General features: G+C 38.8%; 1 protein-coding gene across 3 annotated transcripts in view; it reads left to right on the forward strand.

Moving 5' to 3' along the window:
* The window catches only part of LOC145999708 (meiosis-specific nuclear structural protein 1-like), a 67,879-nt gene that overhangs the window by 30,878 nt on the left and 16,883 nt on the right, over nt 1–20,118 (forward strand). For all 3 annotated transcript variants that reach the window (XM_083136979.1, XM_083136978.1, XM_083136980.1), the window contains exons 6-7: nt 7,083–7,312; nt 17,117–17,233. In XM_083136979.1, coding sequence (XP_082993105.1) covers nt 7,083–7,312; nt 17,117–17,233 — 347 coding nt within the window. The remainder of the gene's footprint in view (nt 1–7,082; nt 7,313–17,116; nt 17,234–20,118) is intronic.

Consider the following 20,118-nt stretch of genomic DNA (forward strand, 5'->3'; position numbering starts at 1 on the left):
AGATCTGCAAGTTGTGGGGAGTTATAATAATTGTCCATTGTCAAACAGTACCCCTTTCCCACAAATCATATACCAAAGAAAAGATTTTAGAAGGCGACTGTACACCACCACAACTATCTGTATCTGTCCCGTCAGTACACACACTGTCCACTGTTGTATCACTTCCACTCACATCCAGTTTTCCTTCTCCTCCTCTATACTGTTGTCTAAGCTTATCGTTACATATCTTGTTGTTCTTCACACGATGGAAAACACTAAAACATGAACAGAATGTATTCACAACACAAAAACGCTCTGTAAGTTTTGGCACTACACTCACAGAACGACCACAACTACCACTGGAAAGCTGACAACTACGTAGTGTCATGGGAATCCGGTAGATGGCCTTCCATCTAGTGGCCAAAATGGGAATTAACACCTTTTAAAGCTCAAACGAGTCTATCCGGGTAGGCAGAAAAGTGCACTGCGGTTGCAGGATTTTAACGAGATAACTCGGGTAAATAATATGTAAAGCAAAAACAAATTCCGAGTTAACTCGGGTTAATCAGGCAAGTGGTTAAGGTTGAAATGGAGGAAACATTTGCTTGTAGCCTTCAATTTTTGGAAAGTTTGTCTTGAAAACCAGGAATTATACTTGCATTTTATCATTATCCTAGAGTGGCCACCCTGAGTGTGTTAAAAATGTAACATACCGTATTTACGCATGTATAGTGTGCATGCGTGTATAATGCACACCCTGGTCTTTGATGGGTAAAAGTGACAAAAAATTATATCTCTTATGTAATGCGCAGTAGAATCCAATTTCAAGCCAGGTTGTAAAGCTGTTGCTATACTGATCAAGAGTGAATGACATCATACCTATTCAATGAGTCACCTGTTGCTCTGTGGACCAAGAGGAAAATATCCTCTTGTGTAAACAATAAATCTCCAACCCATGCCACATCCCCCCCCTCTCCCTCCATTGTGTTTAGCATCCCAAAACTTTCCCTCTTTAACCACCTTATTTATTCTGTAATAGTTGAAAGCGAGATCAAAATTACATTATGGATTTGCAGTGCTCAGGAAGATATTTTCTTTTGTTTCTCACCCAACAAATACTGCTGATATGCATCCCATGTCACGGAAGGTGAATGCTCGAATTCTGCGAGAGTTGCACTGCTTTTCTTGGTGTCGCAGAACATTACATTACAAATTGAAAAATCGTGTGCCTTTAAACTTTTATACGTGGGTTTTCTCATTCCTTCTTTACTTTTTCTAAAAGAGCTTGAAAATATATACTTTTTTCTTTCCATGACTAATGTAACATTTATGCGAGGTACATTCAGAACCTTCCAAATAGCAGTTAGCAGCACAAGATTTTTTCCATTAAGGAATTTACACATATTATTTGGCCAGTAATACATTTTAATTTTTATTATCTTTTTCCTTATGTTTTCTTTCATCCAAAGTACCATAGAAATCAGAACGTTCTTTCATTTTGAGATGAACTTATTTCAACCACATTTCACATTAGTGTCGTTATCTAGAATGGGATACTGTTTCCATATTCAGAAACTGCAGGATTTAAGCTTTACAACGATATATAACATGATAGGGTTCCGTAAGCATGAAAAATCAATGCAAGTGTCTCAAAATCATGGAACGACCCTGTACGATTTCATGTTGGCTGTCTGAATTATTCCGTGCATAATACGCACCACAGTTTTCGGGGGCAAAAATTTTGGAAAAAGTGCACATTATACATGAGTAAATACGGTAATACAAGAAAAAGCTGCTTGTGATACAGGTGTCACAAGCCATCCTTAAGGGAAATACCTGCTGTGACACTCATGTCTCAGCCCGTCCTTTAACCTTTTGGTTACCACGTATCTATAAATAGGTACGTTCGGTAAAGCCCAGGTGATATGTTGTTATGTTTGTAGTTTTTATGTCACAATGTTGCTATTATTTTCTGGAATACGATTTTTTATATATATATTATTGTTAACACATATATGTCGGCATAAGAACTGTTGCATGTCTCTGGAAATTTATTGTTATTTGATAAAAAAAAACATTAGAATGGTGGCTTTCTTTCTTCAGAAATATGGGATTTTTCCCGATCCTCCCTTCCCCCCGCATGCATAGATACACTCAATGTGCATAAATTGTATATAGTCCGAATCTATGGTTCATTCCATGTTAACGGTACTTGATTCATCCGTCTAGGGCAGTTAGCCTCCAATATACAGTCGTTTCAAGGTAACTCTGCATTTCACTGAAATTTGCTTGAGTCAGTGCCATACAGACATGTCGTTTCGGGGTTACAAGTCATGTTGTATTGCTCATATGATAATAGTGCAATTATTTTCTTGTTCCAAACATGGCATGCAATCATTTCCATTTGTATTTTGTCAATGTCCTGTACTTTGTTGTCCAGGGAGGGGGGGGGGGCAATTTTTCTTCAGAAATATTGTAATTTTCTGGCTCCTCCCCTCTCCCTGCATCCATAAATACACTCAATGTGCATAAATTGTATATATTCCGAATCCATAGTTCATTCCGCGTATATCGGTACTTGATTCATCGGTCTAAGGCAGTTAGCCTCCAATCTACAGTTTCCTAAATTAAACTCTGCATTTTGCTAAAAATCGGCCCTGTCACCGGGGGCTTACTTGCAAAATGGGCTCGGTAATCAAAAGTTTTAAAGGTTTAGCATTGAGATAAGTAAATAAATATGAGGGGAAGTCAATAAATAGGTCACAAACAGATTTGGGATAGTTGAAAATAGTAGCGAGTAGTTTGTATAGGTGTCATTAGGTGGTGAGATTTTGAACTATTTTTTTTCAGCAGCATTTCCTTCCACGTGGTTTCCATATCCTCTATTCCAAATTTCACCCCAATCTGTTGCATTGAACGGGCAACTTTAATTGTGGCCACGTGGTACCAAAGAAAGAAAAAAAAAAAAGATGAGTGGCAGAGTAGTTATCACATCGTGCTACAATGCCAGAGGTCTTGGGTTTTAATCCCGGCCTGGCCATGGATGCTTGAGAGTGTCCGTTCATCAATTTTAACTCATCCCCATCTTCGCAATTAGCCAAAAGTGGCGCAAAAGCGAAGCAAAATAAAGCAAATTAATTCAAAATGAATTGCAGTGCATACCATTAAGAAATCAGGCTATCTACCAGTGTGGAAATCTGGAGAAAGTCAGGAAATTTCTTTTTTTCTGGAAAAATCATGGAAATGTCACATATTTCTGGAAAATTTGATATACCGTATATCTCTGAATGCAAGACGACCCCCCCCCCCCTCATTTTTCAACAAGGGATTACAGAAAAACTATTTTCAAAACTTACAGAAGTTTAAAAGTGGAATCTACAACGTCTCACAACAATTGATAAAAAAAAAAATTTCGCCACAACAGTGCTCAAAGCGCATGTGAACGTTCAAGTCTAAAGCGGTAGGCGTGGCAGAGGGTAGAGTTAGAGTTTAATGGAAGCTTGTGGTTCTGTTCAGTAAAGAAATGAAAAACTCCACATCATATGCCGTGAAAGCAAGACGACCCCACACTTCTGCACAAAATTGCAGCAAAAAACCTCATCTTGTATTCAGAAATATACAGTATTTTTGTAGGAGTTCAATGAGAGTATGTTTGGAACATAAAAGAAAAATAGGCAAGAAATACCTTTTAAATTTGTTGTGGACAAACTCTACTTTAGTTTGATATGATGAGTATTACCAGTGGTTAGACATTTTATATTAAATACTTGTGGGAAATGGCCTCATTTTTTAACTTTGCATTATGTGAAAATGTACTACAGGGTGGCTCACAAAGTCACTTAACACCCTCGGTACAAGGCCACTGCAGCGTGCAACGTGGAAATGGTGATGATCAATCCTTGCCAGGCCAAGGGGGAACCACATTGATGCTACCTGCACTGTCGGCGGCCATTTTAATGTCCGCCATCTTGAATTCAACTTCAGAATTTCAAAAGGGAAGGGGGTGATTTATCAAATCGGGCTAGAATTTCACAAGAAATGCAATGGTGAAGGTTTTTTCGACGTATCTTAACCAGTAAAAAGTTATGACTGAATTCTTGTACCAATTTGCTCCTTTTCGAGGTGTTAGAAAAATGCCTTAAAATTTGTTTAGCGCATCGGTAATGCATCGAGATCAAAGTGATGTCTAGGGAGAGAAGTTTGCATGCCATTGCACAAGATTTTAATCGGATACATCCATGAAGAGCTGCACATTATGAATGGTTGTCGCGAACAATTACAGTGTGATGCTTCCATTAAATTGAAAGTCCTTCACAGTGACAAGGCTAACGTTTATGTTCATAAGGAAGTTCATAAACAGAATATTCGATGCTTTTTATCTGGTAACCCATTTTCGACAGATCAAAGCTGAATGGTTAGTGCTGGTAAGTTAATGGTGTGGCGTGTTGTGTGGAACACGATTGGTTAGTCAATTTTCCATCAACGGAACCTTAAATGCTTAAAGCTACTTGGATTTGTTAAATAAACAGGTTTTTTCATCCTTGTTTATGGAAGAAGGTACTTTTTACAGAGTTTTTTCAATAGGGAGGAACACCAGAACACTATGGAAACGTTGTGAAGCAGTTTCTGTCCAAAGTTAGTTATCAGATGACAAGGGTCGCATATTCTGTTTATGAACTTCCTTATGAACATAAACATTAGCCTTGTCACTGTGAAGGACTTTTAATTCAATGGAAGCATCAAACTGTAAATTGTTCACGACAACCATTCATAATGCGCAGCTCTTCGTGGATGTATCCAATTAAAATCTTGTGCAATGGCATGTGAACTTCTCTCCCTAGACATCACTTTGATCTCGATGCATTACCGATGCGCTAAACAAATTTTAAGGCATTTTTCTAACACCTCGAAAAGGAGCAAATTGATACAAGAATTCAGTCATAACTTTTTACTGGTTAAAGATGCGTCGAAAAAACCTTCTTGTGAAATTCTAGCCTGATTTGATATATCATATCACCCCCTTCCCATTTAAAATTCTGAAGTTGAATTCAAGATGGCGGACATCAAGATGGCCGCTGACTGCACGGGTGGCATCAATGTGGTTCCCCCTTGGCCTGATAACGATTTTGGTCATCACCATTTCCATCTTGCATGCTGCAGTGGCCTTGTACCGAGGGTGTTAAGTGACTTTTTGAGCCACCCTGTACAATAAGTTGTTATTGGTATTTTGCACTTTCTCGTTGCAATTTTTTTGGGGAGCTGCTTGCACAATAATTGTTATGCATTTTTAGAAAATATAATTCTTTATTAATATACACACAAATCGTGCTTAAGCATTCACATACCTGTTTGTTGTATTCAGTTAATTTTGGTGATGAGGATGGTGACAGTGGCCCATTTCACGTGTGTTGATATCTTACCACATCTAAAGTCCGTAACATGAATATAATTCTTTGATAATTGTTAGTCAGTTCGTGACAAGTGTCACATTAAAGTTATACTTGCTTCCCTCCCTCCCCTATTCAAATATGGCACCAGGGTGGTGCGAAGGGAAGCTTGTGTGCCCCTTAACTTTTATTCCCCATCCCTTTTTCAAAAACCTGTTTTCAGTCGAAAATAGTGTCAACTCTTCACAGGGGAAAAAGTTAGGAATAACCAAAAATTGTTTCTGGCAACCAAACGTTTGATTAAACAAATTCACCAGTACTAAATGCTCTTTAGTAATGAAGCACTTGTGCTAATATTGTAGTTACCAAAGAATTTGTTCAAATTTACCAACCTTAGTAAATGCTACTTTTTTTTGTTTATTTGTTTAGTTACCAAATAGTGTCATTTATTTTATGCCTTATAAACACCATGCCATCACATTGAGCGTATAATATTAAGTATTGAAGAGAGAACACTATTATTGCATACTAAAGATGCAAGCCATTGATACTTATCTGAAAGGGAAGCTGCATTTACTTCAGTGTAAATGTTGTGGTCAAAGCAACCAAGCACACTCATTCAAGACATTGGCATATTTTCATAGAAGCCTACTAAATGTTGATTGGTATTTGATGTACTGGCTAAAGCATACATGCATATTTCATTTTTGCTATATTTTCAACATCGCACCCCCTAAATTTCATTCTGCACCCCCTCAGTACCCCCTGCATGGTTAATCCTGACGCCGCTGCTGCCCCTACCAAACAGCCAGTTACTGTTGAGTTTCCCTATAAAATGTAAAAAGTAAAGTGCTCTCCTGTGCTTTGCACCATGCCATGAAGGGGTGTGGGGTTAGCGCACTTTCTTGATCTCGGTCGAGCTGGGGGTGATGTGATCAGCACCACACCCCTGGCTGCCTTTACCCCCCAGAGTTTCCTCCAGGTACCCACTTTATATGATGCTCAGTGGGTGCCGGAACCGCTTGAACAGGTTGGAAAAGTCCCGGTTCTCTCCTGCAGGGGATCGAACCCGGGTCTCTCGCATGGTAGTCAGATGCCCTATTGACTGAACTACCGTGGCTACCAAATGTTATGTTATGCCTTACGAAAACCATGTCATCACATTGGACATATAATAGTAAGTATATTGAAGGGAGACCACTATTATTGCATACTAAAGATGCAAGCCATTGATACTAATCTGAAAGTTTCCGTATTGTCACAATTGCCTTTACATGTGAAGTTGATATTCTAAAACTGGATTGAGTGCGATTCTATGTGTGCGTGTTTAGCTAAAATACAGTGGCCTTCTTCCAGACATAATCTAATAATAATTTGTTGTTGATGATTTTGTTTCTTGGTCTGGAAAAGTCAGGAATTTTTCCTGGGTGTATCTGGAGCAAGCGAATGAAAACAAGTGTCTGCGCAAGTAGTGACCACCAATTAACACATGAGAGGGAACGGGATTGCATGGATAGGGGAAAATGACTGCAGTTACCAGCCTTTGCAGCAGCCTGTACTGGTTCGCTCTGCCCTCTCAATTTCCCCCTTCTCTGCTGCTGTCTGCCATTGCTCCACAGATTCCTGGGACAGAGTATAGTTATTGACAGGGCCATCCCCAATTTTAATTAAAGAGATTAGTTTGTAACGATACATTGTAGCGCATTTTCATTGAAGGTTCAAGAACGGCTGGCAAACGAGATGCAGAAATCAATGTGGGAGAAGGAGGATGAATTTGCACGCCAAGAGGAGGAGGAGGAATTGATCAGGAAGTTGAGGTACAAAGACGACCTTGACCGGCAGCTGTGGGAGCTGGAGATGAAGAAGGAACAGGCGTACCAGGAATTCCTGAGGGATAAGCTTGTGATAGACGCGATAGTCAAAAAAATCCAAGAAGAAGATCAAAGGTAAGTGTCTGCATACTTAACCCTTACAGCCACACACAGGGTAACTTTTTTTCAAAGAAGAAGAAAGAGGCAGGGTACAACTTGCATTTGTCATACCTCCCTTGAGGGACAGGAAGGGAAAACTGTACTTCTTGCATTCCCCGTGAAGATGAAATGTGCGATCCTTCTGCCGCAGGTTCAGATAACAAGCGCACTGTTGCCAAACTGATTCTCTCTAAAAGCTGCCTTCCCTAGAGTTTTAACACAATGTGTGTGACTGAGGGGGGACTTGTTTTGTAAAAACTTTTCCTTTCTTCTTGTTTGCAACGTTGAAAATGGAAAAAAATAAGGATTTGCCATACTGGATAACAACTGCACTTTTTCTTCAATGGAAATTCATTTAGATTCCTAAGGAAATATGATTGGATGTACTTTGATTATTTTTAACCGTAAGTTTTTCCACGAACGCTATATCATCTGGTTATCAGAATGAAACTGAAAACTCACAAGCTAAAGTGATCATTTTTTTTCTATGGGCAGATAGGGCGATATTTTACTCACTGACGGAAAAATATTCATGTCAAATCAATTGTGTGGGGAGAGGGGGGAAGCGAGGTTGGGATAAATGATTCTTCTACGTGAGTCAGAGAATGTTTTCTCTATGCATATTGCGTGACTCGTATGTTAAAACAGTGATGGTGCCAGGAAAAATGAGTGAATAAACAAGGGGTGCGGCAATTTTTTCTGAGAGCAGCCGAATTTAATGTACATCTACGTAAATGTCATTAAAATGCGTATTTGGGCCAAAAGAGCAAGGGGCGGCCAAGGCATGGTGCTGATCATGTCACCTTCAAATTGCCCCCCAAAATAATATGTGGAGTAAAGGTGGCTGGAGCATGGTGCTGATCACACCATCTCCCACATCGCCCCATATATATATATATGCATGGTGGAAAGTGCTTGGGGAACTTTACCTTCACCTTTTTCTCATTTGCAGGAGGGGTTGCTTTCTCATGCCCCCTATGGTATCATCACTAGAAGTGTTGGGCGATATATCATCAAGACGATATATCGCGATATTAAAAAAATATTGTCCAGGCGATATCAACTAGACCAGTGTTCCGCAACCGGTGTGCCGCGGCACACTAGTGTGCCGTCACACGGGGGATGGTGTGACGCGAACTTTTACCTACTATTGTAATATTGTAAGAAATTAATTGTCGATTTTAAGTAAGAAGGTGCTTGTTTATTCTTTCTGATAACTGTTATATTTTCATAGAAATTAAATGTAATTTATTTACTCAATATTGTTATAGTTTGCTCATCTTATATATATTCTCGCCTGTAATATTGGGCCGGTTTGATGGGTTACAGGCGGCAAGCTTTGTGTTCACCGCAAAGAAAGCCCACACCAATCATACAATAGAGCTGTTCAAGCGAGTTCTTTGTTTGTAACACTGCATCTTTTGTGTACGGCTGGCTGTTTTGTGCCTGTTTGTCGGCGCTTCTTAAACTTCATTGCTCTTTTCCTTCGCCGAAGGACCCACACATTGTCAGACAATAATTACAGTATTTCAGTTCAGTTCTAACACAGCTGTGCTCTGCAGTAGTGCGAATATTGGATTGCTACACCAGTCTTACAATGTTATTTTTTCGATATGGATAAGTTCCTTGTACGGAGTGGTCCATCCTCGAGTGTAAGTAGTGAAACCATCGAGCCCGACAAAAAGAAACAAAGTAGTTTACCGGCAATATAGTGATAGCTAATTATCTTACGGTTTTTTTTGGTGTGGTGACAAAACATGCCCAATCCCTGAGTGTGTTGTGTGTGGTGAAAAACTCAGTAATGCTGCTATGGATGGTTCCCAGTAAATTAAAACGACATTTATCAACAAAACATTCCTCTATGTTAAGTAAATATGTGAATTATTTTCGTCGGTTGTTGGAACAAAATAAAAAAACAAGTGACGCTCATGACTACGTCGGTACGTGTTTCACATAAAGTACAGGAAGCTAGCTATAAGGTAGCCGAACTTATCGTAAAGGCCAAAAAACCACACACAATAGCAGAAACGTTGTTAATGCCCGCGTGTAAAGAAATTGTAAAAAAATATTATGGGTTCAGAAGCTGCTACTGAAATTTCAAAAATTCCTCTCTCTGCTGACACAATCAGCCGCCGAGTTAGTGACATGTCCAGTGACATCGAAGACATTATGAAGGAGAAAATAAAGAGCAGTCGAAAGTTCTCACTTCAGATCGACGAGTCCACCGATATTGGCGGTCACGCACAACTTCTTTCCTACCTAAGGTATGTTGATGGGGACGTAATTGCAAGTAATTTCTTTACTTCTTTTTTTTCTTTTTTTTTTTTTTTTGCAAAGAACTACCCGAGCGAGCAACCGGTGAAGAAATATTTCGTACGACTAATGAATATGTGGTCTGTAATGAATTAACATGGGAGTACTGCGTTAGTGTTTGTACGGCTTATATGACAGGCCGAATGAAAGGATTCGTGGGTAAAGTACGCGAAGTAAATCCTAACTTACGAACCGACCATTGTCTCATTCACCGCGAAGCCATTGTTGCTAAGTCTTTTCCATCTCCTCTGAAAATTGTGATGGATGAAGTAGTAAAAGTCGTGAAGTTCATCAAATCGCGGCCCCTAAATATGCGGCTTTTTAACGTTTTGTGTCAAGAAATGGGATCAGAGCACACTACACTTCTGCTGCATACAGAAGTACGATGGTTATCTCGAGGTAAAGTGTTAACGCGAATGTTTGAACTTAAAGAGGAGGTACTTTCATTTTTTACTATTGAGGGGCATGAGTATGCGGATTTATTTGCAGATGATGAATAGATATCTAAGTTGGCACATCTTTCCGATATTTTCGTACACTTGAATGAACTAAACAGAAAAATGCAAGGTAGAAATGAAAATATTCTGACTAGTATGGATAAGATTCAAGGATTTATTAATACGTTGAACTTGTAGATACAGACAATTGAAAATGGATCGTGTGAGATGTTCCAAACTATATGGCCCCTTGCTGACGATAACAAGGTGTTGATGGACTTAATTAAAGAACCTTTAGTACTCTTGCAGCAGACTTTCAAAAAATGTTTTGGAGAGAGCGTTGAAGATTTTGACTGGGTTCGTGATCAATTCAGTATGGATTCGAAATATCTTCCGGAAAATTTACGCTTACAAGAGGAACTGGCAGATTTGAAAGCAGACAGAACTTTGAAATTAAAATTTTTCGAAGTGCCTTTGGATGCATTTTGGTTGTCAATACGTAGTGAATACCCGGCTATCTCCGAGATGGCAGTTAATGTGTTATTACCATTTTCAACTACTTATTTGTGTGAACTGGGCTTCTCGACGTTGACTGCAATTAAAACACAAAAGAGAGAGAGAGACTCAAATCCATCGATGAAGAAATGAGGCTTGCTTTGTCAACGATTCCGTCACGAATTAGCCGTCTGTGCGCAGCTAAGCAGGCTCAAGTATCACCATAGAATAGTTTTCTATGGTATCACATTGAAGGTATGTGTAGAGTTATTTACTTTAAAATTCGTATTAGAAATGTGTATTTTCTACAGTGAATTAAAGTTAATAAATTTTTAATAAATGCATAAGTCTATTCATGTTTTATAATAATAACAACAACATCAACATAATAATAATAATTGATTACATAACGACGTAATATTTCGTAATTATATTAAGATTCATATGATTTTGAGGGGACAGACATTTTGGTGTGCCGTGTTGAGTCTAGGCCCGTCTGGGGTGTGCCGTGAGTAAAAAAAGGTTGCGGAACACTGAACTAGACGATATATTGTCACGATATTTTGGCAATATATATAGTGTTGGTGATATATCATCACGATATTTCAGCAATATATGTCATGTCGGCGATATATATTGTGTTGGCAATATATCGTCATGATATTTTAGCGATATATATGGTGTCTGTGATATATCGTCACGATGTTTGGTGATATATACCATGTCGGCGATATATCATCATATTTGGTGATATATATCGTGTTGGCAATATATCATCACAATATTTTAGCAATATATCATCATAATATTTGGCGATATATATCGTGGAGACAATATATCACTGATATCACAATATGGAAAAAATATAGTATCTTATCGTCTGTGACAATATTTTTATGACGATATATCGTGATATCAAATTTCCAATATCTTCCATCCCAAATCACTAGTCTTGTAATTACTGAAACCTGCCAAGTATTTCTGCCTCGATTTTCTTGCTCGTGTGGAAGTGAGCACCCTTACACAAGACATCTTAACCAATTAACATAAAGGCTAAGAGGCTTTCCTCTGGCATCTAAAATTACGCAGTTGCTCTTCAACCTGAATACACGCATTCAACGAACATAGCGTACTGGAAGTGAAAAATAGAAGACGCCCATCTTCCCCCATCATTCCTCATGCGCTGTGCAGAGCTATGCAATAATTGAAGGATTCAGCCCTTTTTATGATTCTTTAATGCCCTGCATCAGAAATCTTGCTCATATGTCTGAAGCTTTGACATGACAACATGGCAGAGCTTCAAGCAGTGATCCTTCTCCCCTCCCCCTCCTTCCTTCCTTCTTTTGGTAACACTTTACTATAAGGGTGACGGATTTCTTACTTTTTACAGGAGAAAGTACTTACGCAAATCATTTTCTGTAGTGTTGTGGAAGTTTGTGAATGTAGTTTTGATCCATTTTAATGCAAATGCATGTTGTTTTCTGCTAAAATCTCTGTTCGACATGCTGTATCTGCTGCCGCCATTTGCTTTCTGCACGAGAGCACAATGTTCCGTGTGTTAGATGACGTAAACCCTGTAGTCAGTGTTTCAAAATCTCAGTGTTTTCACTATAACATGACGTGTTGAGTATTTTTAATTTTTTTTTAAAAAATTTAATTATGCTTGCCTAACCTAACCTAACCTTATGGAAAAAGGTTTTTGGGGCTAACGTCAATGGTTTGTGAGGTATTAGCATAATTTCAAATCCGGGCACGAAAGTAGGTATTTTCCGGTGAAGAAGTTTGCAACACTGCATAAATCGACAAAAAACACTCACAACGCGTGATGAACCAGCACACTATCGCCATAATGTGTGTTACAGAATCGAAATAACGAGTAACAGTAAGTACTCGTAAATGTAAGAAATTATGTTCATTAGAAATTCATTATTTCCCCTAAAGAAATGTTCCGCATTCCAGAATAGTATGTTAGCAATGTATAAAAGTGTGAAATAAATTATGTATAGGTGTCACCCCTATAGTAAAGTAGTACCCTTCTTTCTTCCTGCAACTTGGCGGAGAATAAGCACACCCACCACCTGTTTGTTAGGTCTCCCCCTCCCTTCCAATACAAACCGGTGGGAGAGGTTGTCTGCGAGCAATGGGCAGCTGGCAACCTGCACCAAATGTTTCATCAGAGGTATGACTCATCTACTCTGAAGGGAAGAAAACAGCATTGTTTTGAATCTCCTCTCTGAATGTTGTTTTGTTTTGACGATTACGAAACATGAGTATGACACAAAGCGAGGAGTTAGTAAAAGAAAAGCAATTTTTTTCCCCCTTGTTCTGCCTTCTGATATACACCTTGAGAACACAGAGCAGTGCAGGAAGGAAATGCACATGATGCTAAGAATAATATAATCGCCGCTTTTCTTCGGAACCATTCACGTGCTGAAAATAAATCACGCAATATTAAACGTTGACGGGAAGACAAGGGGGGGAAAAAAAAAGAAGCACGTTATTTGCAGGGAAACTATTGGTGGAAGGGGTGTTTGCCCTCTGCAAGACTTCCTAATCCAATAATAAATCTTAAATTAACATGGATGTAAATAACAATCAGTGGCATGCCCAAAAGGGGGTGGTGGGGATCATAAGCCAGTATTTCTAAAAAAAGAGAAAAAAAAAGAAACAACAAAGGCAGGAAAAGATGGCAAAGTGAGGGCCGAAATTATACGTAACCCGATTCACCCTTTCGAAAATCCTGATAATTTATTGTGACGTTTAAAAATGCATAAGTTTGACAAAGCTTGTATTGTTCACTTCATGCTGTTGGGCTGATCGCAACTGGATACATATGCAGCTCAAAGTGGAATCTGAACCATTCTGCACGTCTTGAGGACAGTTTGATTACAGTATATAAAGATCGGTATCGAGCGATACCGGTGGTATCTGCATCGGTGAGTATCGTTTGATTTTCTCTTACCGATACCAAAGATTTTCAGTGGCTAGAAATGCAGGCAAAGGCAACAGCTCGTCTCAACATTTGTCCTTTTTAAAAGTTCGTTCACACTTCCTTGTGACAGATTGGGAGACCAGCACAGGAAGTTCCATAGATTTTCCTAGAAACACTGGATTATAAACTCCCACCCTCCTGAGAAGCAGATGGCAAGATCAAAGACATGTGTAAGTGAAAGCTGAACCCAAGCGTGACCATGAAGGCATGTATCTGCTTAGTTAACACTCTGGGAAATGCATTGCCAATACTTGCTTGAAGCTCGTGGTGGTAAGATAGGTGGATGTTTTTAACCCCCCACCACTCTAAAGCCGGGTCAGGTAGTTGCAGAGTTCTTGGAAAAGAGGGATGAATGGTCACTGTGAAATTAGCTTTGTTTTATCTACGTTCAAGAGCGAAGGGAAATCAGCAATTTATACTTATCCTCTTCACTTCTGTCTTTCGTGTGGCTGCCGGTATCAGCCAATGATGGCTATTTATTTCTGCCGAAAGCCGGCCCCCGTGGCGAAGTGGTTAGCACATCGTGCTACGATGCCAGGGTTCGAATCCCAACCTAGGCATGGATGTGTCCATTCATCAATTTCATCACATCATCACTCATCCCCATCTTTGCAAAATTAGTCAGAAGAGACACAAGAAGCGAAGTAAAATAAAGCAAATCAATCAGTCAATCAATAATTTCCGCCTAGATTAGATTTGGAACATACGGCTTTGAATGACAGTACTAAGAAAGATAAGCCAATTGGGACTTAAAGTGGGACCCAAACCACTATGTGCCTCCACTGAGTATCGAACCCACGCTCTATTGATTACAAGGCGACACCATCGGAGAGGCCCCTCTAAATATGTATGTACTTACAATAATGTACATAAAATATTTATCACAAACTTTACTTTTCATCAAATGTACGTACCATCATTATTTTTGTTATTCAATAAATATCCAATTTTTTACTTCTTTGACATAAATTTCGATGTCATTACTGTTGTTTTTACACACATTTTAGCGGTCTTAACTACACATAAGCTAGATGATGAATATTTGCTGTTTTATCTCTGATTTTATAGCATCTTTTTTACTATTTATGTAATAACAATATTTTTTAGTCAAGATAGAAAGAACAAAATAGTATTAACGTTGTCTTTCCTCCATTTCTTCGTCTGTGGTTACATACAACAATACTCCATACACATCAGAGAAATTAAGTACTAATTAATTAATTTTCATATTATTACAAATAATTGTATTAACATATTAAATAGAAACATTTTTTTTATTATTTCTGAGACACTTGGCTGTGACTGGCTCCCCAAATTATATATTTCTAAATATGTGCCTAGTGATGTGTCTAGTTAGTATGACTCGGTAACTAGCCTTCTTATTTTATACTGGAAATATACAAGTATCAGTGGGTATCGGTCATGGTATCAGTATCGGCAAATGGTGGTATCGGCTCAGCTCTAGTTTAAATACGTGAATTGCCATAAACACTTGATCGGGGAAACCTGGAAAAGTCAGGGAATTTTGTCCTAGAAAAATTGTAGTCACCCTGATTTCCCTCCCAACAATTAGTTCAGCAGTAACAGTAGTTTAATGGCATTGTTGTTATGCATAGATAGTTTTTACCCTGCATGTGCCTGTCTACTAACAGTAATTATAGTTTTCGATTTATTCCGAATGTTAAAATGAACATGAAGAAGATAGATTGATCAAGAAATTGAGGCTGGTCTTGAAGCTTCAGTCGATGAATTTGTTGGTGGAGATACATCTTCATCAGAGAAGGAGCATGGAAAATATAGTTGTCGAGACTCTGACTCTATGTAAAGTGATCAGGATGATATCATGTCAGAAGATGAACATGTCTTAACAAGTAGCAGTGCATATTTTTCAATAAAGCTTATTCATATTGACAAATTTGATGGTAAAAATTTACCCTGCGTGAGTCGTAATGTGAGTCATGTAAATGGTAGTGTTCAGACAGTTTCAGTGGAGTGAAAATATGGAGCATTGTCACATACATTAAACAAAATGAAACAATGAGCAAGCACAAACTTAGTGAATAATAAATGTGTGCTTTATTGAAAGATTTTGCATCTACTACAAATAAGATTGTTGATGCATTGCATCGCTAAAAATCGTTGTGCATGACCCACAGAGTGCTACACTGTGGATCAAACCTTAACTTAAATATACCAGAGTCTCTTAATGTTTAACAGATTGGAACTAGTTTACGTTGGTTGAATATTTACAGGTTGTTAACCGCATGGTGTACTTTTGGGGCATTGTTTTCTATTACATTAAAAGTATTATGTAATATTATACAGTTCTTATCCATATTGGGACCCATAATTTTGTGTGTCTGTCTACCTTTCGTTATCATCTTCAACCTTAGGCATAGACGTCTGCAGAATTTATTCCAGAGAGGGGCAAGCAAGGTAATTTTCTTCAGAGGGAGAAAGGGGGCATTTTTCTCCCATAATAGTGATGTCCGCTCAAAAAACACTGTTTCGGTCTGACATTATCATGTTCCTTCAACGCCCTTATAATAATTAATATAAATTACAATGACTGAAATGAAATTATATGTGAAATATATACATAAATTTTTTAGATGGACCTTCATTTTCCAGGCTGCGGTGGCTCAGTCGGTAACGCGTCCGACTACCATGCTAAAGGACCCGGGTTCGATCCCCGGCCAGTTCAAATCCGGAAGCGGCCCTGGCGCCAACCCAGCGTCGAATAAGATGGGTACCTGGGGGAAACCCTGGGGGCTAAAGGCAGTCAGGGGCGTGATGCTGATCACATCACCCCAACCACGTGCGGATCAAGAAAGTGTGGGGCGTTACCCCCACACCCCTGTACGCCTTCATGGTGTGGTGCTATGCACAGGGGAGCACTTTACCTTTTTACCTTCATTTTCCAGGGGGTGGCATGGTCCCCCTTGCTCCCCCTTTCAGATGTTCATGACGAAAGGGACTTTTTGCGTATGTGGTCCTTTGGGTGTGCATCATTAGGGTTCCCATTTGCACGCATTCCTGCACTACTGAAGCGCCACAACATACATATCTTAAATTGCCTAGTTAGCCATGATAAGTTAGAACACTTTTGGTAATAAAAGAAGGTAGATGATTTTAACTGTTTACTAGGATTGAACAATGAATAATAGGAGGAGAAAGATATGTGGCTGAGGGATGCGCCAGCACTTACCTCTGCTTCCTGGTGGCGGCACTGGTTGGTACTCGCAACGATGCGGCACCCTTTGCTTATATAGCAGCCAGTTCCGCTGTACTTTGTAATCTCCGTTTCCTGTGGAATTCTCCTGTTCACGCCTGAACATTCCAGGAGATTGAGGATACCAAATGTTAAGTACACCAGGAAGCAAATGTTCTAACCATCTACACTATGTAGAACAGTAAGCCAGTGTATAAAATGATATTTTTTTTATTTTCATAAGAAGTTGCTTTTTTACCATTGCATTTCGTAAGTAATTGAACGTTTCTTTCAACAGTAAAGTTTATTTAATCGCTTCCATTACTTTTCAGGGAGGAAGAAGAGAGGATGAGAAAGCAACAGAAGACCAAGGAGGAAATAGAATTGTTCCACCAAGCAAGAGAGATATGGAAGCAGAAAGAAGAGGAGAGGCTAGCAGAGGAGAATAGGTATGAATTTTTCAGTAGTTTTCTTTTATTTTTGTTAAATGTGACACAGTACATGATATTTGACCATAAATATTTTGTCAAAAAACAGCATTGCAGGCGATGCTGTTGTTTTGTCATCAGTAGGGCTCGGAAGTTGAAGACCTATAAATTGCCAAAAAAAAAGACCTATAAAAAGACCTAAAAATATCAAAAAAAAGGACCTAAAAACTGAAAAAAGGAAGTATAAATGTGATCCAAATTAATTAATAACTTCATTTTAACCTCCCCACCCCCTCCCTCTGCGCGGCACCTCCAGATCTTTTCAAGCGCGTGCTGTCTGGTCGTATACACCGTGCTGAAAGCTTCAAAATAAGATAAAGTTGCCACTTACAGCACGACCTTCCACACAAGTTACGGTTAAAGGACCGTGTACCGTACCTGCTTCAGTCTTCCAAAAACGTTTTTCTCTCGTTTCAGGGATCAGTTAAAATATATTTATTTCTCTCTTTTTTTTTATTTCTTTACTACAGAAAGGATGTTTAAGAGGTGATGAACTGATAATGATTCAAATTGAGAATGTGCAGTAAAAACGTAGTCGAAAGAAGGTGAAGTTGCAAAAAAAAGCTGTTAAATCCTAAAAAAAGGCAAAGTTGAAAAAAAAAGCTGTTAAGACCTAAAAAAAGGTTAAAAAAGGACAAATAAAACCCACCTTTTTCTGGCCTACAATGACCCAAAATAAACATACAGTACTGTGCAAATTAATGCGGACAAAGAGAAAAAATATATATTTTTTCCATTTTATGTACATAACGTACACTTACACTAATATGAAATATGTTCTCCTTTGGCTGCTATTAGCTGCTTGATGCGGTTTGGCATTGATTCAACCAAATTTGAACACATAACTTTGATATCACTGTCATGAAACCACACATGAATCACATTGGTAATGACCTTTTGCTTCGTTGAACAGTCCATTTTTGCAACACGTTTCTTCACAATACCCCATAAGTTTTCTATGGGGTTCATATCCGGTGAATTCCCTGGCCAATCTAGAATCGTTAAATTGTTGTCAGAAGCAAATTTACGTACAGACTTTGATGTGTGACAAGGAGCAAGGTCATGCTGAAAAATTTCTTGTCCGTTGTTAGTGGGATTTTGAATGAGTGGGACAATTCTGCGCCTCAATATGTCAATGTATTTTGCGGAATTCATCATTCCATCCACTGGTACGAGCCCTCCAGGTCCACTGCAAGTAAAGAATCCCCAAAACATTTGCTTGGGTGAGTGTTTGACTGTCTGAATGCAATGTTCAGGTCGTAAAGGTTCACCTGGACTTCGTCGCACAACAGATGCTTTGTAGCCATGCACTTCAAAGTGAGACTCATCTGAGAATATTACCTTCCTCCAATCAGCGACTGTCCATTTCTGGTATTTCTTAGCCCATTTTAGGCATTTCGTCTTCATTTTAGTTGTCAACAATTGCTTTTTAACCGGTTTCCTGGATTTTCTTCCTACTTCAAGTAAGCGACGTCGAACAGTTGATGCATCAATACTGATCCCAGCAGAAAGCAAATCACGTTGCAGGTCCACACTTGTTTTGTATGGGTGAATTTTACTGTTTCTTAGCAGTAACGTGTCACTTCTAGGTGTTGTTTTGCGTTTTCTACCACACTTTCCTTTTCGCTTTGGAGAAAAACTACCAGTTGCCCTGTAGTTTCTGATAATTTTTGACACCGCTCATTTCCCAACACCAGCCTCTTCAGCGATTTGCCGCACAGTCATGGATGTGTTCTCACTCAGTGTAATAATTCTAGAACATTTTCTGGGTGTTATATCCATAATGAAAACTCGTAGGAACACGGAGCCCAACAAAAGCATGTTTACTACAGCCAAGCTTCTACAGAAGTCTGTTGGTTAATAATATTGGCATTACACAACGACAACAATGAAACACCAACAACAATGCTTCAAACCTTGCAATTGTTGTAAACATTCTCAAGTACGCATCAAAAAGTTAGCTGATACTACTAGTATAAATCTGTTACGTATTTATTCGATTATCTCACATAAAGAGTGTAAAAACTAAAAAAAATGTATATTTTTCTCTTTGTCCGCATTAATTTGCACAGTACTGTATATTATGTTGGGCCTCGTATTTGGACACTAGGAAAAGGATTTTTCCTCAACTTCCGAGCCCTAGTCATCAGAATCCTTTTTTATTTTTTGATAGTGAAAAACCAATAAATAGGTTACAATAAATTTTTTGATAGTGAAAAACCAATAAATAGGTTACAATAAATTTTTTGATAGTGAAAAACCAATAAATAGGTTACAATAAATAAAACTTTACCCTTTGAGGTTATTATTTTTAATTTGATGATTATTAATTATCAAAAGACAAATGTTAGTGTGTCTGACTACCATGCGAGAGACCTTAGTTCGATCACCAGTGGGGGAGAACCAGGATTTTTTCCACCTGTTCAACTGGCTCTGGTGCCCACCCAGCATCGTACAAAGTGGGTACCTGGAGGAAACTTTAGGGGGTAAGGCAGCGAGGGGCATGGTGCTAATCACATCACCCCCACCTTCGGCTGTGATCAAGAAAGTGTGGGGGCCCTAACTCCACACCTATATGCCTTCGTGGCATAGTGGTAACATCGTCATCTTGTAATCAAGGGGTCCCAGGTTCAAAACCCGGTGGAGGCACATAGTGGTTCAGATCCCAGTTTAAATTGTAGGTCCAGTCCCGATTAGCCTATCTGTGCATAAGGTGGACTAAAAACAAAAAAAATTAAAGTTTCATGTTCCCGTGTTGAGAATTGGATGTTTTTTTTGTTTTCGATTTTATTTTTCTTGGCCTTTCACTACCAAAATAATACAGATTAGGATTTCTGATTGCAAAA

The sequence above is a fragment of the Lepisma saccharinum genome, chromosome 15, assembly GCF_977018435.1.
Source record: "Lepisma saccharinum chromosome 15, izLepSacc3.1, whole genome shotgun sequence".
In the NCBI taxonomy this organism is placed as follows: Eukaryota; Metazoa; Arthropoda; class Insecta; order Zygentoma; family Lepismatidae; genus Lepisma; species Lepisma saccharinum.